The 25,989-nt window shown below is 43.3% G+C and overlaps 1 protein-coding gene across 2 annotated transcripts in view; it reads left to right on the plus strand.

The window, feature by feature from the left end:
- The window catches only part of Klhl2 (kelch like family member 2), a 106,696-nt gene that overhangs the window by 73,389 nt on the left and 7,318 nt on the right, over positions 1–25,989 (plus strand). For both annotated transcript variants that reach the window (XM_021169355.3, XM_085843943.1), the window contains exons 6-13: positions 10,272–10,381; positions 14,636–14,752; positions 16,285–16,434; positions 19,897–20,014; positions 21,484–21,681; positions 22,503–22,604; positions 24,464–24,592; positions 25,115–25,255. In XM_021169355.3, the coding sequence (XP_021025014.1) occupies positions 10,272–10,381; positions 14,636–14,752; positions 16,285–16,434; positions 19,897–20,014; positions 21,484–21,681; positions 22,503–22,604; positions 24,464–24,592; positions 25,115–25,255 (1,065 nt within the window). The remainder of the gene's footprint in view (positions 1–10,271; positions 10,382–14,635; positions 14,753–16,284; positions 16,435–19,896; positions 20,015–21,483; positions 21,682–22,502; positions 22,605–24,463; positions 24,593–25,114; positions 25,256–25,989) is intronic.

Raw genomic sequence — 25,989 nt, forward strand, 5'->3', positions numbered from 1 at the left:
GACCCTGGAGAAGCTTTAAAGGAAGGCTTCATTTGGGCTCAGCTGCAGAGGGTTCAGGCCCACTGTCACCAGGCACATATGTGGTGGAGTAGGACATGGGGGCAGAAGGGCATGGGAGAGGAAAGCTGCTCTCTTTATTTTAGACAGAGAGTCACAGAGAAAGGCCCTCGGGACAAGATGACACCCTGTGGGGGCTGGAGAGACGTCTCAGTGTTGAGTACGGTCCTTCCAGAGAACCCATATTTAATTTCCAGAATTGCACATGGTGGTTTACACCCATCGTTACCTCTCTCTTCTGTCTTCCTGGGCACCAGGAATACATGTACACAGATATACATGTAGGCAAAACAGTCAACCCCTCCCCGTGACCTCCTTCCTCCAGCTGAACTCTGCTTCCTAAGGGTACTTTGCACTAATACAGATAATCCACTTATGACATTAGTGCTGTTATGGTCTATTCTCCTCTCAACAGCATCCTCAGAAGCAGAAACTTTATCACATGAGCTTTCAAGAACAAGTTTAGATAGAAACTGTAACAATTGTAACATCCAAGTTTCATGTTCCAAGAAAGTCTGGTAATTGAGGCCTAACATGGCCATTGTAGCAATGAAGACCTCCGACCTATTATTGTACAAGGAGATCCCCAAAATTGGGAGTCCTTAGACTAAGGAAAGAACATTTGGGAAAATGGAGTGCTCTCTGTGAACTTTTGACAAGGTTCGTAAGAGTTGCATTAATCTCGTTGTGTTGCATACGGCAGACAGAAGTAATCTTGCTGTTATGAGAGGCAGAAATATAGAATACCAAGAATTAATGGTTGAAGGCAGAGAAGTCACTCAGCAGTTAAGATTGCTTGCTGTGCCCATCCAAAGGACCAGAGTTCCATTCCTAGCACCCCTGTGGCTCAGCTCACAACTGCTTGTGTGTCTAGCTCCAGGTATCTCACTGCCTCTTCCGGCCCCCGAAGGCATCAGCACACACTTGAGTATATTCGCAAAATATGTTTGGCTGAGTATGGTAGTGCACACCTTTAATCCCAGTGTTTTGGAAGAAGAGGCAGGTAGATTTCTGTGAGTTTGAGGCCAGCCTGATCTACAATGAGAATTCTTTAGGCAAGTCAGGGCTAGTTTTTATATCATTGAAGAGGAGGGAGCCTCGATTGAGAAAATGCCTCCATAAGATCAGGCTGTAGGTAAGCCTGTAGGGCATTTTCTTAGTAACTGATTGGAGAAGCCCAGCCCATTGTATATTGTACCATTTTTAGGTTGCTGGTCCTGGGTTTTATTAGAAAGCTGGCCGACCAAGCCATGTTGAACAAACCAATAAGCAACACCCCTCCATGGCCTCTGAATTAGCTCCTGCCTCCAGGTTTTTTGCTGTTTGAGTTCCTGACCTGACTGCCTTAGATGAACTATGAAATAGAAGTATAAACAAACTACACTCTTTTCTCTCCAAAGTTGCATTTGGTCATGGTGCTTAATCACAGCAATAGTAATCCTAACTAAGACACCGTGTGTGTGTGTGTGTGTGTGTGTGTGTGTGTGTGTGTGCTTAATCACAGCAATAGTAACCCTAACTAAGACACCGTGTGTGTGTGTGTGTGTGTGTGTGCTTAATCACAGCAATAGTAACCCTAACTAAGACACCGTGTGTGTGTGTGTGTGTGTGTGCTTAATCACAGCAATAGTAATCCTAACTAAGACACCGTGTGTGCTTAATCACAGCAATAGGAACCCTAACTAAGACACTGTGTGTATGTGCGTGCTTAATCACAGCAATAGGAACCCTAACTAAGACACCGTGTGTGTGTGTGTGTGTGTGTGTGTGTGTGTGTGTGTGTGTGTGCTTAATCACAGCAATAGGAACCCTAACTAAGACACCGTGTGTGTGTGTGTGTGTGTGCTTAATCACAGCAATAGGAACCCTAACTAAGACACTGTGTGTGTGTGTGTGTATGTGTGTGTGTTTGTGTGTGTGTGCTTAATCACAGCAATAGTAACCCTAACTAAGACACCGTGTGTGTGTGTGTGTGTGTGTGTGTGTGTGTGCTTAATCACAGCAATAGTAACCCTAACTAAGACACTGTGTGTGTGTGCTTAATCACAGCAATAGTAACCCTAAGACACCGTGTGTGTGTGTGTGTGTGTGTGTGTGTGTGCTTAATCACAGCAATAGTAATCCTAACTAAGACACCGTGTGTGTGTGTGTGTGTGTGTGCTTAATCACAGCAATAGTAATCCTAACTAAGACACCGTGTTTGTGTGTGTGTTGGGGTGGAGGTGAGGGGCTAATTTGAAGGAACTTTCAGTAGTAGGCATTCCTGTCTTACCTTTTGTTTACAGCCTAATAGTGACTTATTATGAAAAACTTAAAGATTTCATATGTGTTAATGCAACTTGTTTCTGATGGCTTCCTAAAAAATTCCTTGTACTAGTCAATATTATATTGCTGAGCACTGCTGAGGAAAAAAATCAAGAATCAATAAGATTTGTAAATTCAAGCTAGGAGTTGGAGAGAAGGTGGGATGGGAGAGACATGCAGGGTCACTCATATATCTGCAGGATGAGGAAGTTCTAGGATGTATTTTACGTCAATGTGAGCTTGTGATATTACTGATCAGTACCTTAGAAGATAGTTAAAGTAGGACATTAATCACAATTAATTGTAAGGGGGTATGTGGGGAAGTGACCCACCTGCTAAAGCCCTTGCTGGGCAAACGTGACAACTTGAGTGGAGCCCTGGGACACATGTAAATTCTGTAGACAGAACTGACTCCATAAAGTTGTATACTCTGTGGCACACACACAGTGATAATAATTTCTTTTAAAAGAGAAAGAAAAAGAATAGTCAACTAATTTAGACTTGGCATCAGTGGAACCATCAAGACATGAACACAGGATATTGAACAGCTGGCTGTGGTTTGATTTCCATTTCTCTGCTGATGAGTTACACTATTGTCTTTTGGTAATGTTATTGGGCGTTTGTGTATGGTCTTTGGAGACATGTTAACCCTTATTCTTTAATCGTGTTTTATGATGTTTAGGTTGTTGTTCTAGATACAAACTCATTGCATATGTGATTTGCACATACTATTTCCGGTTACTTACCAGATTTTATTAGTTACTTTTATATCTTATGCATATTATCATATACATGTTTCTCATCTGTATATATGACATGTGTAACATTGTGTAGCTAGCATGTTATATATACTGAGCTATGCCTTATATTGTCTTATTTAGTTGTATTTCCTAAGGCTGTTTTTATATTGTGAGCTACCCTGTTAGCATGTATAGAATATTCCATTGCATGTCTCCAATGCTTACTGGTGAACTTTTAAATAATTGAAATCAGTGTTCCTCATATGTTCAAGTCTCCAGATTTGAGCCCAGTGCTGCCGTCTTCTGCATACACTGCTAGTGTGGCAGTGAATAACTTGGAGTATGTCATTTCCCACGTGGTCAAGTATGTGGGAGATTTGAGAGCTCCTCTCTGTGCCCTCTAACCTGCAGTGTGACACACACACACACACACACGCATACACACACACACATACTCACACACATGAACACTTATCATATACACTCACACACTCAAACACACATACAGTCATGTTCACATACTCGAACATACTCACATATACTCACAACATACACACTTACACACAGGCTCACAGTGGAGGTTTGTAAGCCACTTTGGGCTCCATGGTTTTGTGGATTGAAGCTGGAGAGGTTCAGTCACATCATTTTTATTTTATCTGTAGTAGTTGTAATATGAGACTGCTTCGAGTCTTGAGCTAAGCACCAGACAAATCATTTGGATCAAGAACACGTAAAGTAACTAACAGACGGCCAGTTACCTTCCTGCCTTCCTATGGTTTCTATCAGATGTGTTTTTATATTGTAGCATTGAGAAATTGCTATTATTAGATACATTGGATGTGTGTGTGTGTGTGTGTGTGTGTGTGTGTGTGTGTATGAATGAATATGAAGTAGCTTGGCCTATGGTGAGAGTCTCACATAAACTTTAAGTATGGTTTCATTTCAGGCAGAGCCGAGAAGGCCAAGCAGGTCCCTGAGAGATGTTTTGGGTATTGCATGTTTCCACAACAGCTCGCACAGCTCCCTTTTGCCCTCACACGTTTGATAGCGCTTGTTTTTCTTTAACAAATAAGAAATTAAACTTCTGTCCCTAGGTAAGACTGGCTTTATTTAAAGTATTTTATTTGGTGTTTCTCTGTTGTGTGATATCTGTAGGTGTGGGTGTGGTTGTGCCAGGGTATGCATGGGAGGGCAGGACGACTCTGGAATACTTTCTCCCCTGCACTTTTATGTGCGTTCTGGAAATTAGAAGCAGGCCTTCAGATTTGTGTAAAAACACTTTACCCACAGAGCAACCCTCTGGCCCCTACCTCTAAATTTTATTTATTTGTGTATGTGTGTAAGTGTATGTGCCCATGTATATGGGAGTGGGTGTGGTGCACATGAACATGCGTACAAACGGAAGGCTTTGTGCCCTCCTCTCTTGCTTTCCACTTGTAACTTTGAAGAGTCTGTCCCAGAACTCGGAGCTTATATTTTCTTGACTGGACTGGAAGCCAGCTAACCCCAGACCTAGGGTTAGAAATTCAAAGTCTGCTTGGCTTGTTATGTGGTCCATTGGACCGTAAGTATTGCTCTCACGGTCGCACAGCATGCTCTCTTAACTGATAAGCCACCTCTCTAGCCTCTTGCTTCACTTTCAGAGAGATTATGCATAGGTAGTTTCACACAAATTGTCTTTTTTCTGACCAAGATGTGTCCTACCTGTCCGCTGGCTGCATGCACCCAGAGATAACTACGGTTGAGACCTAGCTCAAACATCGTAAACTTACTTAAAACATTATGAGATTGTGTGTACATGTATGAATTGTTAAGAATTTTACTCTTATGTGAACTTTGTAGATGGCAATGTCAAGAGGTTAGACACTCCTGCAGGCATCCTGGGGCCCACACATGCATTGGGTAACATGGCTCACAGGCCCACTTGACTGTCTGTGGACTCAACTGTGGTTGTGTGACTGTATATGCAATATGCAACGATTCCTGATAATGGATCTTATCTACTGTGGGACATTGCTCTGTTTTTCTCAGGATTCTAACTCATAATAAAAAAAAGTAGGTTCGTTTTGTTTTATTGTTATGTTTTAGGCAGGTTCTCAGGATGTAGTCATGACATCAAAATCACCATCCTCCGTCTACCTTCTTAGTGTCAGGATTGAGTGTGCTTATCACCTTGCCTGGCACAAGTGGAGCTGTCCCACTCAGCTTAAAGTTGGAGGGTCACCACTGTGATACCAGCAAATCCCACTCGGATGAGTTCCCTCTTCAGACATGCTTTGCACCAGCCATTAATTGGGAGTATTTCATCAACTGTCAAGTGTTGTGGTATCCGCCTGCAATCCCAGAACACAGAGGGGTGTACAAAAAGGCGGGTCAGGAGACCAAGGTCATCCTTGGCTGCATAGTGAGCCTGAGGTGAGACCCTGTCTGAGACAAACACAAAGCAAAGAGACATTCCATTGCCAAGCCGTCATTGACACACTCCTTTATTTTCAGTTTCCAACAGTGCTTAGTGGAAGGTCATGCCAAGAACTTGCTCGTCATCAAACACTTTTCCGTTTTAATTTACCATACCGGGGTTGTAAAAGAAAAAAAAGAGAGACTGAGCCAGGTCTGGTGGTGAGTGCACACCCCGGCACCCAGGAGGCTGAGGCCAGCCTGGGCTACGAACTGAGACAGTCTCAGTTGAAACAGTCTCTCAAAAAATAAAACAAAGAAAGTTGATGGAAGGAGAAAGAGAAGAGGTAAGGGAGGAGGCTAGATCCAAGTGTCGTGAGCACATAGCTGGCCAAGCAGAAAGCCACTGTGGTCTGGGGCAGGGATGGTAGCCCTAGGATATGCAAGAGCCACACTGCTCTGTGTGGTTGAGGCAGCTCACACAAACTGGTTTGTAGGTCAGCGTGTAGAACCATGTGGTGCTGATAACCAGTGAATATTATGATCAATAACTTCTAATCTATATAACTGCTAAGGTGTTGCTTTGTTCTTTTTAACTTGCCAAGATTGTTTTTGAGTGAGTACAGTTTTTTTCCTGCTCATGAAGCAGACACAAGGAAAAGATGGCTTAGCAGGCAAGGATGCTGACCCCAGTCTCATCCCTTGTACCCACACATGAAAGGATAGAAGCAACTCATGCAAGTTCAGCTGCACACATTTGTGCACACACACACACACACAAACACACACACACACACTACATTCACACACCACATGTACACGCAGCCATACACCCCCACACATAAACATATATATATACACATACAATACATACACACGTCCCCCCCACCCCCGCACCCGGCGCGCGCTCGCGCGCGCGCGCACACACACACACACACACATGCATGCAAATGGATAATTTTTTAAAAAAAGAAAAACCTTCACATCTATCTGTCTATCTATTACATAAATGTCTGGTGAGATCCGAGAACTAGAGGATGGTGGTTTTAGATATAGAAAGGATCATAGTCTGTTCTTTAACCCCAGTCCCCACTGGGTGAGTGTTCCATACAACCATTCTCTAAACACTAAGACACATACCTACCCACCATTACAGAAAAGTTGCCCTGTTCTGAAAATCCTCCATTCAACCCCCACCGTTCCCGTATCAGACATGGGCACTACTGATCTCTTTCTCTCTAGTTTTGCCATTTCTAGAAGATCTTCTTGTAATTGTACAGTTTTATAGCTGTTCAGATTGTCTTCCTTTGTTTAGTAATACAGTCTTTTATTTTTTATGGTTCTCTAGCTGAGTAATAGTCTTTTGAATGAGCCAGGCCTGGTGATGCATGCCTGTGATCACAGCTATGTGGGAATTGCAATCTCAAGTCCAGCCTTGGCTACAAAGTGAGTTCAAGGCTGTTCTGGGCAACTTAGTGAGAGGCCGTTTGAAATTAAAAAGTGGAAAGGGGGCTGGGGATATGGCTGTTACTCTTCAGGAGCCCTGCATATCCTTTTGTCTCCATTTCTCCAGCACTGAGAAGCACAGCCAAAACCACACCTGACTTTCCATTTCCCCCATGGCTTCTGGGGATTGAACCCATACCTAAGCACTGTATCAGTTGTGCTCCCGCCCCCACCCCCAACTCCCAGGGTGGCTTTCCTAGGAATTGAACGTTATGTAAGTGGTTTGGCAGGAGGGCAGCATCTTGCAAGGTCTGTCCTCTTCTGACTGTCCCTTCTACCTGGCCGGCTACCACGGTTTGTAGGTAAGAGTTAGGATCTTGTAGGTTCACTTCAGCTCGTGTAGTTCTGTGTTGGGCTTGGTTTGGAAAAAGACATTGTCACTTGTTTTTTTTTTTTTTTTTTCCTGAGCCACCTTGATTTCAGTTTGGTTAACTAGATAGAAATAACTCCATTTTGTATGATACACTTTTTATAACTACTGTAAATCTTTGTTTTTTAGTTTAAAATTTTTAATTAGTGTACAAAGTAACCCATTTCGTTGTCAATTTCATAGTTCTAGCTTTGCCTGACTCCTCCCACTACCAGTGCCTTTGCCCATTTCTTTCCCCAATCCTGCTGTATCTTTCCACCACACCCATCCCTTTCAATTTCATAGCTCATGTATTTAACTACTCTTTCTGCCTCTTTCCCCTATCTCCTGGCTCCTTGCAGTTTTTTTCTTGGTGTTTACTCCTATTAATATTGTGTGTGTGTGTGTGTGTGTGTGTGTGTGTGTGTGTGTGTGTGTGTGAGATCCTGGGTGATTGCACTTAATAGAATGCACTTATTTTTAGGGCTAAATACAAAGGTATGGGGAAAAGCAACCCTTGTTCGTTGTTAGTGGGTGTATATACTAGCAGCCACTGTGCAGATCGGTATAGAGGCTTCTCAAGAATAGCCCTTCCGTGTGACCCGCTGTACCACTCCTGGGCATGTTCTCAAAGGACTCCATGCCTTACCAGAGGTGCTGCTTGTCTGTGCTCAACGCTGCTCTTTTCAGGATAGCCAGGAATGGAATCAGCCTGGATACCCATCAGCAGATGACTTAGAAATAGTGAAAACGTGGTTCATGTACACAGGGGAGGTTTATTCGGCAGCTGTCAATCACTGTGTGTGGGCTTTTATTATAGTACTATGGGGGCACGCTCTGCCATGGATGTATGGGGTGTCAGTTCTTTCTGGTTAGCTGGCCTGGGAGCCTTTGGGTGATTCTCCTGTCCCCACCTCCCATGGTGCCTTGGGTTTCCTGCTGTCACAGATGTGGGTTCTGGAGACCAGCGTCTGACCTCAGACTTGAGTGGCCAAGGCTGCTTCTCCCTGATGTCCCACGGGTTTGTTTTTTGTTTTTCCTTTCCCTTTCTGGAGGCAGAGTGACAAGGGCTCCTGTCACCCGTCTCTCATTTTCTCAGTGTTTTCAGGTTTTTGTTTAGAAGACCAGGTCTTGCTGTGTAGCCTCTGTGGCCTGAATTTTGCATTGTTCTAACAGATGTGCAGATCTGTAGGATGGTGTAGGTTGGTGATGGGACAAGATGATAGGTGTCTTTTGATGTGCTTGTTTTCTGCCTTTATGTAATCTTTGAGGAAGTGTTTATTCAGATCTCTCGCCCATTTGAAAAATGGGACTGTTTTTCTTGTTGAAATTTAAGAGTTCCATGTTTTATATAACAGTCTTTTGTAAGATAAATGTTTTAGAGAGTTTTCTCTTGAAAATTATGACATCTTTTTATTTCATAACACAAAGATCTAGTGTTAATGAAGTGCAACACACTAATTGTTTGCTTCATCCGACTTGCTTCCTGGGCTGTGTACAGGAAGTCATTACAGGCCAGAACCCACTAGGTCTTCTCTTGACATTTTGTGCTTCTAAGGCAATTGTGTGATCCATTTTGGGTTAATTTTTTTTTTTTCATTTACAAAAGAAAATCCATCTTCATGTTTATTTCAGTGTGATATCTTGCTTGCCTAACCCAGACACTGACTTTGAAAAGAGCTGTGTCTGTGGGATTTTTGTAAATCCAATCATTTTGTAATTACCCCACGAGTTGCTCATTATGTTTGAAGTCATCTGGTGAGCAGCCTTTTATAAAGTGAATAGGTATTCAGGAGGTTTGTGAAAGTGCACATTTTGTTTTTAAATATTTTAAATAGAACACTAATAATTTTCTTTAGGGTATCTTGAAATGCGTATTGAAAGGAAGCTTTTATTTCACCATAGAAAAGTTTTTTTAACCATACTGTAGGAGTATAGGCAACTGTGAAGGCCAAGTGGGAGATAATGTAGACTTTCTGGCATTCCTTTAGCATTTGGAGGTCACGGGGCTAACAGGCCCTGTTAGCATTCTTAACCTACTCCACACGTAGTTCCTTATGCTTTATAAAACATTATCATGTCATTATTATGTTAGGAACCTTTCTGAGCCTTTACAGGTGTGGAAGCCATGGCTTAGGGGATTATATAATCACCCCACATCATACAAGCCAGCACATGGTAGAGCTGAGATTCAAACTTGGTGTGCCTAATTGCAAAGCCCAGACCACAGTCTTCTATGTCTAGCTCACACTTTGTGAGCGGGAAGTGGGCTTGCAGTAAAAAGCTGTTTTGTACTGGATACATCCTTTATAAGCTTTTAAATCATTAATTATGTTATAAAATCATGTCATTATGTTGCTCCCTGACCCCCCTCAAAAATAAGAATCAAGGAGAGGATGTGAGAGTTTTAAGAATTACCAATTTTACCAGTTTCCTGGGAAGGACTTGAGGTATAAAATCAATCCTTTTGTTCCCAAATAAATTACTTATAGAATTTAGATCTACTGTAAACTTTTGCTTTTGCTTCATTGTAATGAACTAATTTTTTTAAATGCTGCCCACATGTTTATATTGGACAGTACTTAAGGCTTTTTGCTAAGTTTTCAAACAGTTTTCTCCCATTGTAATGTTCTAATGTTTTGCATACTATATTCAAGGATGTGAATTTACACTACCACGTGCTTTGCGTGACCCGAAGTTTTATAGATTTAAATATAGAATGCGCTGTGCTACAACATAGTTGTTTAGTGTACACCGTTTTAAGCCCTAACACTGTTTGTACATGAAGGCAGCCTTGGCATTGATTCTTGCCCAGAAGAGACGCCATTGGTTTCCTTCCTTTTGAGTTAAGAGATGTTTCCCTGTTGGCTGTGTGGTGATGAAATGATTAACGACTTCTCTCTCTGGTTCTCCAACAGAACAACATTTTGCAGATGTCGTACTTAGTGAAGAGTTTCTTAACCTCGGCATCGAGCAGGTGTGCAGCTTAATCTCAAGCGATAAACTCACCATTTCCTCAGAGGAGAAGGCAAGTGACATCTTTCCTCTTCCCCTTTGCCTCCTCTTCCCTCTACCATCTTCTCTCCACTTCCTTCTGTGGTGCTAGGTAGTTTCCTGTCTTTCTTTTTCTTTTGGGGTGGTCTCTGTATGTGTGTGTGTGTGTGTGTGTGTGTGTGTGTGTGAGGAAACATGTGTAGAACAGAGGACATGGTGTTGTCCATGTTGAGTTAGTCTCTCACTAGCCTGGGATTCTCCAGTAGGCTGGGCTAGCCAGCCAAGGATCTCTCTCTGCTGAGATAACAATGATGTACCACCATGTCTATTTTAACCTGGGTTCTAAGGATCCAAGTCCAGTTCTAATGCTTGCAAAGACATGACTCATATATCTCCCCAGCCCAATAGTTCCTTACTTTATTTCATGCCTTTCATAAGTTGTGCTCCTGTGTGTAGAAGCCTTGGGGGCCTAGAAGAAATGGACTTGACCACTACAGCAAAAGCTTATACACATCAAGGGATTTGAACCAAGAACCTTTGGGAGACTGGGTTCTTTCTACAGCTAGATGCCTATAAGTATTTGACATAAACACAAATAACAAAAAACTCATTAGTTTTGCTGTCTTGTGAGTTGAAAGACCTTTCTTTAAATTTTTTTAAAAAATTATTATTTTTATTTATGTATATGTGCATCTATGTGAGTGAATGCTGTGTGTGTGTGAGTGTGTGTGTGTGTGTACAAAAGGAGACCAGAAGTGGGAGTTGGATCCCCTGGAGCTGGAGTTATAGGCAGTTGTCCACCCAAGTTGGGTGCTAGGAACTGGTCTCAGATCTTCTGCCACAGAAAGTGCTCCTGACTGCAGAGCCATTTCTCCAGTCCCTAAGAGAACTAACTCACTGCATTGCATTCAGTAGTTCTAGATTGAAAACCATTGAATGGTATCATCCTTTTAAGTGGCTTTTTAAAACTTTTATGTCACCCTACAGTCAGCTAGCCTCCCTCCCTCCTCCCTCCCATTATGCACTTGCTTTATTTGACACCACATTCCTGAGCCTTTCATATGGCTGGAGACACAATCTTCTCCCAAACTGTTTTCTCTGGGCAGTTTGTAATTCTTGGGAATTGGGAGACCAATGCTTACAGAGCTAGGCATGATGCTACATAACTGTTCCCAGCCTTTGGGAGCAGAGCTCAGCATGCACAACTCTATTCCCAGCCTTTGGGAGCATGAGGCAGGAGGATCTTTGACCTGGCTGTCAAGAGACCCTGTCTCAAAACAACAAACCCAAAACAACAGCAATGAATAGAAACTCATAGAAATGGCGTGTGTGGTTTCAAGTTGTAGAGGCTCTGGTTCTATTTCTCAGGTTCTCATGTGAGAATGAAAAGAAGCATTCTCTCTATAATTTACAATGTGACAAAACTATGCAGAGTGGTGACGTGTGCAACCTTAGCCATTTACAGAAGGGTGACATTCCTGCTCATGTAATAGATGAGGACTGAGCACACCTGTCACTGTCTCAGGGCACTGGATTTGAGACTCACCAAGTAGACTCCTCTAGTCATAGAAGAGTGGGAAACTGGAGTCACTATGGGATTACAGAGCTCTGCATGGGGCACTGGCGGAGCGTTTTGTTTTGGGGTCAAGGGTGGTGCTTCAGCTTGGTTTACATGTAGGATCCACACCTTTAAAAATGGAGCTAGAGTTCATCAGAGAAATGGAAATGGTTTGGGATGGGAAAAGCACGTCAGGGCACGGGAACAGACAACACAGATGTAAAGGCTGTGAGAGTGCGGTTGCTTAGGGGTGGCTGGAGGTAGAATCCGGCTTCGAGAGTAGTGGGAAACGAAGTGGAAAGAGAACACCATGACTGTCTTCAGCTGGGTTACATCCCATGACCTTTCTTACGCTGTTGAAGAGCTGTTTCCAGGCTTTAATCGGGAGATGGATACCATTAGAGAAAGATCATGAAGACTGCTTTGGTTTTATACTGATACCTTAATGAGCCACCCTGGAATGTAATGGGACGCTCAATATCAAATACTTTTAGCATGTGTACAATTCAGTAGTTGAACTCCATGGAAGATGGAGTGGGACAGCCTGTTTCTGTGCCATAGCATCCAAGGCTTCAGTCAGACTAGTCCAGATAACAGATAACAATGTCTAACCTGATTCTATTGGAGCAGAGATGCAGGGCTTTCCTTCTTTATCATGGAGTGTCCTGTGAGTCTGGGATGTCTAGAGTAACTCCTTCCTAGACATGTCAGGCTCTGAGCTCTATCTCCACATCCCTGTCTGTCCTCTTCCTCTTTTGTTACTTGCTAGAGGTTTTCATGGTGTGGTAATCACTGCAGGTAACCATACATCTTAATGTTGTGTATATGGCAATTCAAGGGGCCAAGGTGAAAGTCGCTTGCCTCTCTGACCCTCCCACCTTCCAAAGCCACAGATTGGCTTCTTCTGTACACATTCTGTTGTTTGCATGGGGACAGTTTCGATTAATTATAGAATGCTATTGCACAATATTGTGAGTTCTTGGAGACAGGACTTACTGAGGGAGCAGCGTTTGAGCTAGCTTTCATGGTGATGGTGAGCTGGAGCCCTCCTGTGGCACGAAGGCCAAATAGGAAAATGTTGAGGCTATAGCCATGAGCAGGAGAACCTGATGTAAGGCCATGGAAGCAGGGCCGTGATGCCGACAGAACGGAGCTGCAGTGAATAGAATTGACAGACTGCCAGCTCCTCCTTCTTGTTGACACCTGGCACACAGAAAAATTTAATAAGTCCTGGTTGACAGGATAAATTAAAGGTGATAATTAGAGTGCTGTATCAAAATAACCTGTTTTTGTTTCCAGTAACCATTTGCATATTTCCATACATATCCTCAACCTTTTAAAGATTATCAGGAACTATACCCATCAATCCGGGAAGAGGTTATGTAGAAAGACACTGCCTTTTTCTTAGTGTATTGTTTCTCTCGGGAATATGTTGTATAGTGATACTCTTTCTGTTAAGTTTGTAAAGATGTTCAAAATACAACATTTAAGTGTGTTCTGTTGGGATAAAAGAGTGTTAACCCATTTTGTAGACCATTGATTTATAAGTGTATGATCCAAACTTTGTTCATAAAACTAAAGAGAATTTCAAAGATGAGTTATTCATAAGGGCGCATTTATTTGTTAGTTCTGTGTTGCAGTGACCACAACACTTGACAGAAACAACATAAAGGAGAAAAGATTTGTTCCGAATAGTGGTTTCAGACCACCCAGGGTCTCATAACCAGAGAGCGTGGTAGAACAAGTTTCCTGTCATGGGGGCTAAGAAGCAGAGAAAAGGAGACACTGGCCCCCTGCTGAATTTCTCCTTACTGCAGCTGGGTTGGATGGGTGGTTCCCCCTACACGTAGGTTGGGTTTTTTTGTTTTGTTTTGTCTGTTTGTGAAAACACCTTCATAGGCACACCCAGGAAAGATTCTGAAGCCAGCCACATAAACGGTGATTGATCAGTACATGATGTGATGGTTTGAATAAGTACGGCCCCCATAGATAGACCCATGTGTTTGAATACTTGCTCCTCAGTTGGTGGAATTGTCTGGCAAAGATTAGGAGGCGTGGCCTTGGTGGTGTCCCTGGAGGTGGGCTTTGAGGCTTCAAGAGCCATTCCCAGTTAGTCCTCTCTGCCTCTTACTTGGGGATGTGGATGTGATCTCTTGGCTGGCTCCAGCACCATTCTTCCCTGCCTGTCTCCTGCAATGCACCCTGACATCACGGTCTTGAACTCTTAACAGTGAGCCTCAAACTAAATACCTCCTTTTATACGTTGCCTTGGCTGTGGCGTTTTGTCATGGCGGTAGAAAAGAAACTAAGACACATGGTTTGGGGTGTCCCCGAGGGTGGTTTGTTTGTTCTAAACGAGCCTCAGTCTGTAATGAGAACTAAGTGCACAGCGAAGGAAGCTGTGAAAGCCATTTATCACTGCTAAGTTCAGTAAGAGTTATGATGACCTTAGTGATGCTTAGGAAATACAAAATGAAAAGTGATTATTGAGCAAGCCAAGATACTTACTTAATGGAATACTTCCAAACATCACATATCAAAATAAGGAGAAGAGAATGGAGTAAATAACCTTTGTGTGTTACAAGTCAAGACTTACAAAGCTTTGCTCCATAGAGTTGAGTTTAGCAAATCGGTGTGTACGATGTGTTTCATCAGATTGTGGATGTATGCAAGTAGACATACAGAAGCCATCTGTCTGGCATAAGGCTCATGTTTCTTTCTCCTTTGAAGGTATTTGAAGCAGTAATCGCCTGGGTAAACCACGATAAGGACGTAAGACAGGAGTTCATGGCTCGGCTCATGGAGCACGTCCGCTTACCTCTGCTTCCTCGGGAGTACTTGGTGCAGGTGAGTGCGCAGACATGTCACAGGCCCATCTCACAGTGGGAAGGGCTGCAGGATACCCATCTCTGGATGTAGGAACGAGGACAGTTAAGGCACGTGGCAGCTGCCCCAGCCCCCTGAGCCTATCTCCTGTTCATAGAAGTTGGCTTCCACCCCCTTGCTGATTCAGCCAAGTACCAGAGCTTCCTGAGGTAGAATTTGTGCCCCTCTGAGTGTGTGTAAATAAGTGTGCGTGAGTTTACCTCGCACTAACATCTTCCTTTCTTCCTTCCTATTATACAACAGGAATGGACTTGAGATCTGACCCAATTGCTATTTAGTTCTACCTCATAATTTCACAGGGACATATATGGTTTCTTTATTTCTAAGGTGAAGAAAAGCAGGGTATTTGAAGTAAGCAGAAATGAATGATTCTTAGTCATCCGTAGAGTATTTTAAATTTATTCTTTGCTGCTTATTAACAACCTTTCAGGATCATCTCCGCATTCGTTTCTAAAATTGAAACCATTTATAAGGAGACATTTTTGATTAACAAATTAGGTTTCAGCATTTTAAGGTTTGTGGGACCCTTGTTATTTAGCATGGTCTGTGTGGTCTCTGAATATTACAGTATTTAAAAAGGAAAAAAAAAAAAGGAGGAACAACAATATGAACTAACCAGTACCCCTCAGAGCTATGGCTCTAGCTGCACATGTAGCAGAGGATGGCCTAGTCGGCCATCAGTGGGAGGAGAGGCCCTTGGTATTGTGAAGATCATATATGCCCCAGGACAGGGGAACGCCAGGGCCAGGAAGCAGGAGTGGGTGGGTTGGGGAGCAGGGCATGGGGAGGGTATAAGGGGCTTTGGGGATAGCATTTGAAATGTAAATGAAGAAAATATCTAATAAAAAATGTCAAAAAAAAGAAAAGAAAAGAAAAGAAAAGAAAAGAAAAGAAAAGAAAAAGAACAGAAAGCTCAGTACCAAGGTCAAACATTGCCAGAGGGGAAGTTACTTAGGTATAATGCTTTAAAGTGTTCTGGGTCTCTTTTCATTTGCCCTTCTGTGTTGGAAGAGAGTATCATGAACTCATAGCCTTGCCTAGTTCATCACCAAGTTCACCAACCTAGTTAAAGACCCTGTTACCAGCACTTCAGAATAGCCCAGATCATAATCCCTGCGACTTCATACTCATTTAGGTTTGTGGGAGCATCGTGGAGGGGGGGGGGTGAATTCCAAGGCTAAGTCCCCAAATCCCCATGCCCCGCCTTCCCCACAAGTTTCCCTTTTTGTTTTTCTTTCCTTTCTCGTCAACTGTTTGGATTCTTTGAATGTAAGGAATGGATGGATGCGACTGTGGTCCACAGAGTTCATTTTTCTCTTGCTGAGAGTGAAGCTCATCGCTTTCATTGCTGGTTTTCTCTGTAGCCAAATGCGTGAGCAGAAGTCTGTGTGCACGGGGCAGTTACAGCTCATTCCTTTTCCCGGTTTCCATAGCTGTCTTCTTCTACACTAGATGTTCCCCGCTCACAGGGCTTGTCTGTTCTCTTCCCACAGAGGGTGGAAGAGGAAGCATTGGTGAAGAACAGCAGTGCATGCAAAGATTACCTCATTGAAGCCATGAAGTACCACTTGCTGCCGACAGAGCAGCGCATGTTAATGAAGAGCGTGCGGACCCGGCTGAGGACACCCATGAACCTTCCCAAAGTAGGACCTATTGTTCCCAGTTGTGCTTGCCCCATCTGAAGGCTCACAGCGAGCTGTTTAGTTTCCATGCCTCTTGTTGGAGATTTTCTGCAAGAGAAATGTGCCTAAGAATGCATCATAGACTATGTGAGCTAGTCTCCATTGGCACCACGTTAAGGATAGTGCCCAAGAATGCATCAAAGATCATATGGTTTAATTTCTGTTGCCTTCATGTTAAGATGTGGATTGTTCAATTCATTTAACCTTTTATAAAACATTTTCCAATTGTATCTATCTATCTATTTATTTATTTTGGTTTTTCGAGACAGGGTTTCTCTGTAAAGCCCTGGCTGTCCTGGAACTCACTCTGTAGACCAGGCTGGCCTTGAACTCAGAAATCTGCCTGCCTCTGCCTCCTGAGTGCTGGGATTAAAGCTGTGCGCCACCACACCCAGCTCCAATTGTTTTTAAGATTTATTTTATTATTTTATTTGTGTGGTATATATGCACACATGGAGGTCAGCAGGTGGTATTAGATTCCATGTGTTTGTGAGCCACCCAGAGTGGGTGCTGGGATCTGAATTGTGTATCTTTGAAAGAGCAGTAAGTACTCTTAATCGCTGAGCTATCTTTCCAGCCTAATTTATTTAATTGTGTGTGTGTGATATATGTATCTCATAGTCATGATATCTTTATCAAATAGAATAAAGCACAGTTGCAATGCTAAGGAAATTGCCATAATTATATTCATAATCCTACTATATTCCCACTGTAAGTGGGCTTCTTATGCTACTGATTGCACTCAGTAATTACACATCGACTTTTTAGTCTCACACATGACTGTTGTATTCTAGGTAAACTATGCAGAGATTCTGTGAGGCATCTTTATATTTGCATATCATAACAAGAAACTATATGACTTTTAGTTTGGTTTTTCTTTTTTTAGATTTATTTTATTTATATGAGTATACTGTAGTTGTCTTTAGACACACCAGAAGAGGGCATCGGATTCCATTACAGATGGTTATGAGCCACCATGTAGTTTTTGGGAATGGAACTCAGGACCTCTGGAAGAGCAGAGCGTGTGCTCTTAACCGCTGAGCCATCTATCTCTCCTGCCCTTTAGGTTTAATTTTTATTTTTCTTTATGTGTCTGTGTGTACATGTGTGTGTGCATACAGGTACACAGGGAATCCAGAGGAGAGCATTGGATTCTCTGGGGCTGGAGTCACAGGAACTTGTGAGCCACCCAGCCTGGGTGCAGGGACTTAAACTAGAACAGCGCAGACTCATAGCCGCTGAGCCATCTCCATCCCACTGTGTGTGCTCTGCTACTGTGCTCTGTTACCCCTCCCTGTTGGTAAATACATATTGATGTACTTCTGAGTGAAGGACGCCTCAGCAACCTGCATTTAGGATGAACTTACTTCTCTTTCTGCCTCTTGGTGTCCCCCAGTGTTACTACTGTTGACCGTAGTCTGTGATATGACAGCCCCTTTGCTGATTGCAACCCTCATGTTTCTCAGTGTCTTCTGCACTCGTCCTGCTCCCATGCCTCCCGTGCATCCTTCCTGCTTGTACACATTTCTATCCCACTTTGTCTTCTCGGAGAAGAAGATGGGTATGTTACCCTGTCCTCTGTAGTGACCTGCTTTCTCCTCTGTTCTCATTTCAGTGTGGAAATAATGATTTTCAGTTTGAGAATTAAGAAATCACTCAATCGGCATGCCAGCTGAGGATTTTAAAACCTTCTGGGGCTGGATAGATGGCTCAGTGGTCAAGACTGTACACTGCACTTGCAGAGGACCTGTGTTTGGTTCCTAGTACTCCCATCCTTTGGCTTCCGCAGGCACTGTACTCAGTGTGCACAAACCCACACTTAAGCACACACGTATGCACATAATTAAAGTTAAAACACAGTCTTTATGGTAACTACCTTCTGTTCTGAGGTTTGATATTTGAATTGGTCTTCATTAGATACATCATTGAAGATCCTTTTCACACTGTAATTGTCATTGTCAGCCCAAGCTCTGAGGTGTGAGCCCAGATCTCTAGGTATGGGGCTGAGCTTGGTGTGCCGTGCAAGACTGATTTTACAGTCTTTCTCCTACTGTTCTTACTGTTTGTTTGACCTTTTCGTAATAGGATGCAATGATTTTTCTTTAATTCTTCATATTTATTTGAAGTCAGAGCTAGAGGAATAGCCTGAAATATTCACACCATTGGTCTATGCTAAGCCTTAACGTGTCTAAGGGTTTTGGTTTTACCCGGTAACTAACATGTGCTATGTTTTCTTGAGACTTGAGGCTTGCTGAGAATCACACTCTCTGTGCACACCTTCCTGTAGTTTTAGGTACAGGTAGGTGATCATGCTGCCGGATCCACAGACCACACGTGTGTGAGCGTCTCCACATGGGGTGTGTTTTGAGTTTTTATTTTCAGTCTTCATCTCCCTTGTCATGGTCCTATCTTCCCCTCAAAGCCCTGCCGGTTCTTTACAGCTTTCCATTTAAGACCTCATAATCCTGACATCACCGTTTTTATCCCCCACTGCCAGAAAGTGCCCATGCGTACGGTAAAGGACAAACACGCAAGTTTCTCAGTCCTGTCCATCGTTGTCGAAGGTCTTTGCTCCAGCTCCTAAGGAAGCATTCTCTGAATTGTGGTCACTCTCCCTTTTCTGGTCTCCAATAGCAGTTACTGTCATATGAGTGTAGTTGCATATTGGTCTTGAATTCTATCCTGGGAGTTAGCTCCTTAGTGAGGTCTATAAGCTCTCAGTGGGTAGGAACCACACGTGCCTGTGTAGTCTCTAGCATACTTCGAGGCAGACGGAGATGTGGAGGTACTTGGTTAATCAGCTGTCAGGTTGACCTGAGGCTACTCCACAGCCCTCATTTATTTCTAGCAGTAGGCTGATAGTCATGTGGTCGTTGTGAGCTTGATGTCTCTGTTGAGTTCTGATGGTGGTTTATTTGTGGAGCATCAAGAGAGTTTGTGATTGTGTATTCTCATCTACTCCGGGTACTCTTTTTAAACCAATTTCTCCATCTACGAATCCTTTACTGTCCTTTTACCTGCCGCCTGGGAACACACTTTACTTCTGTCTCCTCCATCCTGGCAGCCTTGCCTCTGATCACTGCAGAACCAGGATGTTTTAGAGCAAGCCCTGTGACACTCTGTAGCCCTGCCAGTGCTGGCTCTCTACTGTTTTGCCTTAAATACTGCTTTTGCTTGAGAGGCCAGAAGCCTCCTTACACTTCTGAAAGCCGTATTTTAAACCAAATGTGCTAGATGACAGAGTTGCCTTTGTAACACGTGCCCCTTGCTGGCATCACTGACATATTGGTTAAGCAGGCATTTCCTTCCAGCTTACGGGGTGCGGTGCCCAGCACGTCTCTGGTCTGTGTCTCTGTAGGATACGATCAGTCTCTTGAGTAGGTGATATCATTGGTTCAAGCATTTCCGTTTGTTCCCTTTTAGTTGATGGTGGTGGTCGGGGGCCAGGCACCAAAGGCTATCCGAAGCGTGGAATGCTACGACTTCAAAGAGGAACGGTGGCACCAGGTGGCAGAGCTGCCTTCCAGGAGGTGCAGGGCAGGTGAGCATGGGGTTTTAGAGCCAGCTCTCTGTTGCTGGGTCTTTAGGAGCTCTCAAGTCTTATTTCAGGTGTTAGGAAAAATGCCTGTTAGAAAGCCAGGCATGGTAGTCTGTGCTTTTTATGCCAACTCTCCAGAGGTGGAGGCAGGAGGATGAGGAGCTGAGGGCCATCCTGAGGTACATGGTGAGGGGAAGCCAGCCTCCACCTCTGGACTATGTGAGAGAACTTTGTTTAGAGGAAAAAACAAAAACAAAACAAAACAGAAGGGTGTCCTTTAGAAGCCTGACTGAATCTATTCTGTGGAAAGGATAGCAGCTCTTTTTATTTTTATTTTATTTTATTTTATTTTTTGAAGACAGGATCTCTGTGTGTCTGTAGCCCAGGCTGGCCTTGAATTTCTTGTTCTCTGTTCCTGTTCTGCCTCTGCCTCCTAAGCGCTAGGATTACCTATGTCTTGCCTTATGCCTGGCCGCTGCCCTGTCCTCACCAGTGTCTTCAGCCATTGTTCTCATGGTGTAGGATAAACCCGCAGAGCTGGTGATTTGCTGCCTGATTTCCTAGTTACCTTAATGAAGTATCAAGAGCGAGAACTCTTAGACACTGGGCCTTTATTTGTAGGAAGTGTCCAGCTAAGCTAGAAGCAGCAGTGGCGTCTGTTCTGATGTTTGTCTCACAGGCGTGTTGAAGCAGATGTTCTGTAGCCAGAACTACTCCAGAGAAGCAGGTGCAAATCTTGAATCCCCACTGGAGCTGAACTATGAACCTGTTGTTCTCATCTCCCCTTATAAAAAGAGTTCTAAGTGTAGTGTAGTGTCTCTCCGTGGGTCTCACCCCAGCAGCGCATCCTAGGGATCTGCCAGCACACCCGGAGTCCCTTCATTCTGTAAGAGTGAAGAGCTAGGCGTATAGCACCTGCCTAGCATTGATGAGGGGCAGGATTCAATCTCTAGGAAAGTGTGCATGCACACACACATATACACAGTCTCTCTCACACAAACATATCCTCTCAGATACACTCCCACACACACATACACTCTCAGACACACACACATCAGAGTCTCACACCCACATACATATACACTCTCACATACACACTCCTCCCTCCCCCTTACCCTCCCCCTCCCCACTGCTACTCTTTTGTCATACTAGTTTTGTTTTTGAGTTGCAAGGCCAGGTGAGCACCTTACCACCGAAAGCTACCCCACTAGTTTTCAGCTGGACCTCAAACTTATTAATCATATCTTATAAGAATCTGTGCCGCTGTGGATTCCTAGTACACACCCCATGGTGCACTTCTGATTTTGTTTCTTACCAATGAAGAGAAATTTTCAAGACTGATTCAGTATTTAAAACTCTTACGAGTTTTGTGCTCCAACAGACACTGTAGGCTTTCTTGAGTGCAGTCTGCTTTGAGATCAGGGTATCTGTTGGATGGCATATTCACCCTGAATTGATTTCTTCCTTTGCAGGGATGGTCTATATGGCTGGGCTTGTCTTTGCTGTTGGTGGTTTCAATGGCTCACTAAGAGTTCGCACTGTAGATTCCTATGACCCTGTGAAAGACCAGTGGACCAGCGTGGCAAACATGCGAGACCGAAGAAGCACACTTGGAGCAGCGGTGCTGAATGGGCTGTTGTACGCCGTGGGGGGCTTTGATGGCAGCACAGGTAATTTCCTCTCTCCTACATGGCTGTGATATATGAGTGACGTGGTAGCCACATGTATGGTACAAATTATAGGAACATCAGCACAGACTTCAGTGTAGTTATTTTAGAGAAGTTTTAAAATGACACCAGAAGTTCCTTTTCTTTAAAGTCCAGTGAAGTGAAATTTGGGGACGGGAGGATCGTAAGTTTGAGGATAGCATTGGCTCAAGGGTGAGGGCTTGTCTCAAAACCTTAAATTCAAATTTTTCTTTAAGAGATGTGAGTGGAGGCTGGATAGATGTGGTTAAGAGTGTCTGCTGCTCTTTCTTTGAAAGCACCAGAATTTGATTTCCAGCACCCAGGCAGAGCAGATCCCAGTCCACTCGGACTCCAGCCCTGGGGTTCCCAGCATCCTCCTCTAGCCTGAAGTGGCACTGGACTAATGTGCACAAATTGATGCACACACACATAAATAACTTCGGAAGGGTCATAGAAACACCTAAATAACTATTTTAAAAAGATGTGACGGTGCAGATAATATGCACTTTGTTTCTGATGTATTCATATCCATCACTCTTCCATGTTTAAGAATCTTACAAATGGCAACAGCCTGAGTAGAAGCTTCTAGCAGAAAGCCACTCCTACCATGTAATCAGCATGTTCCCTCATGTTCTTCTACTAGAGAAGCCATGCCTATCTGTAGTTAGTACATTCTCTCATAGTCTTCTTTTAATTTTAGCCCAGTGTAAACTGCCTAACATTCTTTCCCCCAGTGATTATATATCAAAGAACAACAGTGTCTTTTTGGAAGAGGAAATGAAGGGTATTATCCTCTGTCACAGGTCTATCGTCTGTGGAAGCGTACAACATAAAATCTAATGAGTGGTTTCACGTCGCCCCAATGAACACAAGGAGGAGCAGTGTGGGTGTTGGCGTTGTTGGAGGTAGGTAGGTCTGGAAGTTCCAACAGGTGAACGCTTGCAGGTGCTTGGGGCTCCAGAGAGCGGTTCATCCGGAGATCTGGGCACCGGCTTATGAATGGATGGAGGAAAAGCAATGGTTATATAGTTTAATTGTTCTCTTTTTTAATGAGCTTATTTATATAAATTAAACTGTATAAGCAAGCCCTTTCTACATATGTTCCCCCCCCCTTCTCTTCCTCCCTGCCTCTCTGCATATGACTTATATAAGACGGTCAACTAATTTTTTTTTAACCTTACTGGGAATTGAACTGAGACACTAGACAAGCGGTACCCAACCTGTTCTTGTTGGAAAAACAATTCAGGTCATTACATGAGAGCTCTTTTACACACAGGAGGCAGTTAGTGGCTTTAGTTTCTATCTTTTTGCTCACAGCTGAAGGAAAACTGTGTGCTATTCACTGTTTTGTTTTGTTTTGTTTCCCTTTCAAATTTATGTTTTTCCATTTCTTCCTCACTGGTGGTAAAATTCTGTATGCCTTTTTTTTTTTTTTTTTTTTTTTTAAAAAGACAGAGTCTCACTACATAACCCTGGCTGGCTGCCCTGGAACTCACTATGTAAACAAGGCTACACTCAAACTCAAAGTTCCCCCTGCCTTCTACCTCCAGAGTGCCAGGGATAAAGTTGTATGCCACCAGATCTAACTTTCTGTATACTTTGAAAAGTAATTTTTGAGGGGCCAAAGAGATGTCTTAGCAGTTAACACCATATACTGTTTTTTTCCAGAGGCCCTGAGTTGGATTCCTAGCATCCACAGTAGGCTGCTCACAACTGCCTGTAGCTGCAGCTATAGGGACCTCTGGCTTCTGTGGGCATTCACATTCACAAATATACATTAATAAAAATAAATCTCTCTTTTTAAAAAAAAGTGGCTTTCATAAAACATAATTGAAATGTCATAAAAACTTCCTGTTTGACTCAAAGAATTCCATGTATATCTATCACCATAAGTCATTAAAGAACATTTTTTGTTTCCCAGTAAAACCATTCCTGCTTCCCTAGCTGTCCCCTCTCCTCCCCAGTTCCCAGTAACTGCCACTTCCTGTCACCATGTATATTCCTCTCTTCTAGACATTTTATGTAAATTAAATCATATTGTGTGCTTATGACTCTGGCTTGACTCATTTAGCATGTTGTTTTTAATGTCATTTCTGGTGTATATTACTACTTCGTCCATGATGTCGCATTAGTGCACCATAGCTTTTTCTCGTCAGATATTTCATTGCATTCTGTATTTCATTTGGTACTGCCCCCCTCTTTTTTTTTTAAATGTATATGGGTGTTTTGCCTTCATGTTTGTTTTCTGTTCCATGTGCATATATGTGCCCATGGATGCCAGAAGAGGGCATCATATCCCCTAGAACTGACGTCGGATATAGTTGTGAGCTGCCCTGTGGATGCTAGGAATTAAATATGGGTCCTGTAGAAGAGCAGGCAGTGCTCTAACTGTTGAGCCATCTGTCTAGCCTCTCAGCTATTGACCCTTGGTTTAACTCCCTTCCCCAACTGGTATTTCTGCCTTCTGAGATGTTATTCATGAATCAGCTAGTGTTATCTAAGGTCACAAGTATACTGTTCCTGCTGTCAGTCAGATCATTGATGGAAGTATAAGAAATGCGAAATGCATATCCTCTGTTCCATGCACTCTTTGTAATAGGATGTGATCATCCCACCTGCTAGCACTTGTCAAGACTAACACACATCATGAAAATTAGAAATACTTTAAGGGGAAGCATCGTTACCACAGAACAGCATATACTAATATCTTATGACGGGGAAAATAGGTTGTTTATTTGGCTTTCTTTTGTGGTTCCATGTCCAGGTTTGCTCTATGCCGTGGGGGGTTACGATGGAGCGTCGCGCCAGTGTCTTAGCACAGTGGAATGCTATAATGCTACTGCAAACGAGTGGACTTACATAGCAGAAATGAGCACCAGACGGAGCGGAGCAGGTAACTAGAAGCCCCAGCCAGCATCTGAGGTGGGCTGACTGATGGACATCTGCATATGGGTTTGAGAATGTGTGCTGCTTCTCCTGATTCTATTAAGTGGTCTGAGTGGCAGGAAGAAGTAGCGCTTTCATATGTTTTCACAGAGTAAAAGCCCCTCTGCTTTCCTTACATAATGTTGTCTTAGCATTCATTCAGTGAGACCGATTTCTCGTGGGCCTTCCTCTCCCATCACATGCCTTCACAGACTGAATGCTTCAGAGAATGTTGTTTGTGAAAGGAGTTTATTAAAGGCTTGGTGTTGGTTGCTTCTCCTTGACTCTCTTCTCCTGTTAGGATAGCTTCTTACCCAGGCCCAGCCAGGCCATTCCCTTCCATTTCGCAGTGCTGAGCCTCCCTGTCAGTGCCATTGAGTGAGAGTTAGGACTTGAGGTTTGCATCCCAAGGCATCTGCATCAGCTGCTCTGCACCGAAAGTTTCTTACCTACTTTGCTCTACTATAATTTGCTTGGTTGTGTTTTCTAGGTGTTGGTGTGTTAAACAACTTATTATATGCTGTAGGAGGTCATGATGGTCCTTTAGTACGAAAAAGTGTTGAAGTATATGACCCCACCACAAATGCCTGGAGACAGGTTGCAGATATGAACATGTGCAGAAGAAATGCAGGTATCTATTAAGTCCAAGATTATGCCGTCCATACTGCATTTAACAGGTGTTTTCCTAGTTTGTGTGTTTCCCTTGGTGTTTTGCTTTGCTTTTGTTTTTGTTGTTTATCTCATTTCTTGATAGACTTTGAGCACTTCCGGTGCAAAACTTATTTAAGAAGCCCTTAAAGTAAATACCGAGGGCTGGAGCACAGCTCAGAGACAGTGGTAGAGTGCTTGCCTCACATGCGAAAGACCTGGCCTTGATCCCCAGCCCCACCAACATAATTTTTTATGAATTTAACAAACTGAATATGATGGCTTATGCCTGCAATCCTAGCATTTGGGGTGCTGAGGCAGGAAGATTTTAATATGTTTGAAGCTACATAGAGGGTTCCAAGACAGTCTGGGCTACAGAATACAACTCTTATCTCAAAGCAAACACATCTAAGAGTCTATTTGCTAGAATGCTTGCCTAGCATTTGTGAGACCCAGGGTTCAATTAGGGCCATATAAGTCAGGCATGTAAATGCTTTTAATCTAAGTGTTCTGTTCGTGGAAGCGGAAGCAGGAGGATCGGAAGTTCAAGGTCATCTTTAGCTGTGTGTGTCTCTGTGTGTGTGTGTGAGAGAGAGACTGTATAGTCTACCAGCATTTGGTGACGGTTTGTAGACTGATTGCAGGTGGAGCCCTCTTTATTTGGTACTTGAATTCACTCACTTTTGAGTGCTCTGCTGGCTGGTTTTGTGTGTCAAC

Source organism: Mus caroli, unplaced genomic scaffold (assembly GCF_978045245.1).
Source record: "Mus caroli unplaced genomic scaffold, Mus_caroli_1 scaffold_10, whole genome shotgun sequence".
Classification (NCBI taxonomy): Eukaryota; Metazoa; Chordata; class Mammalia; order Rodentia; family Muridae; genus Mus; species Mus caroli.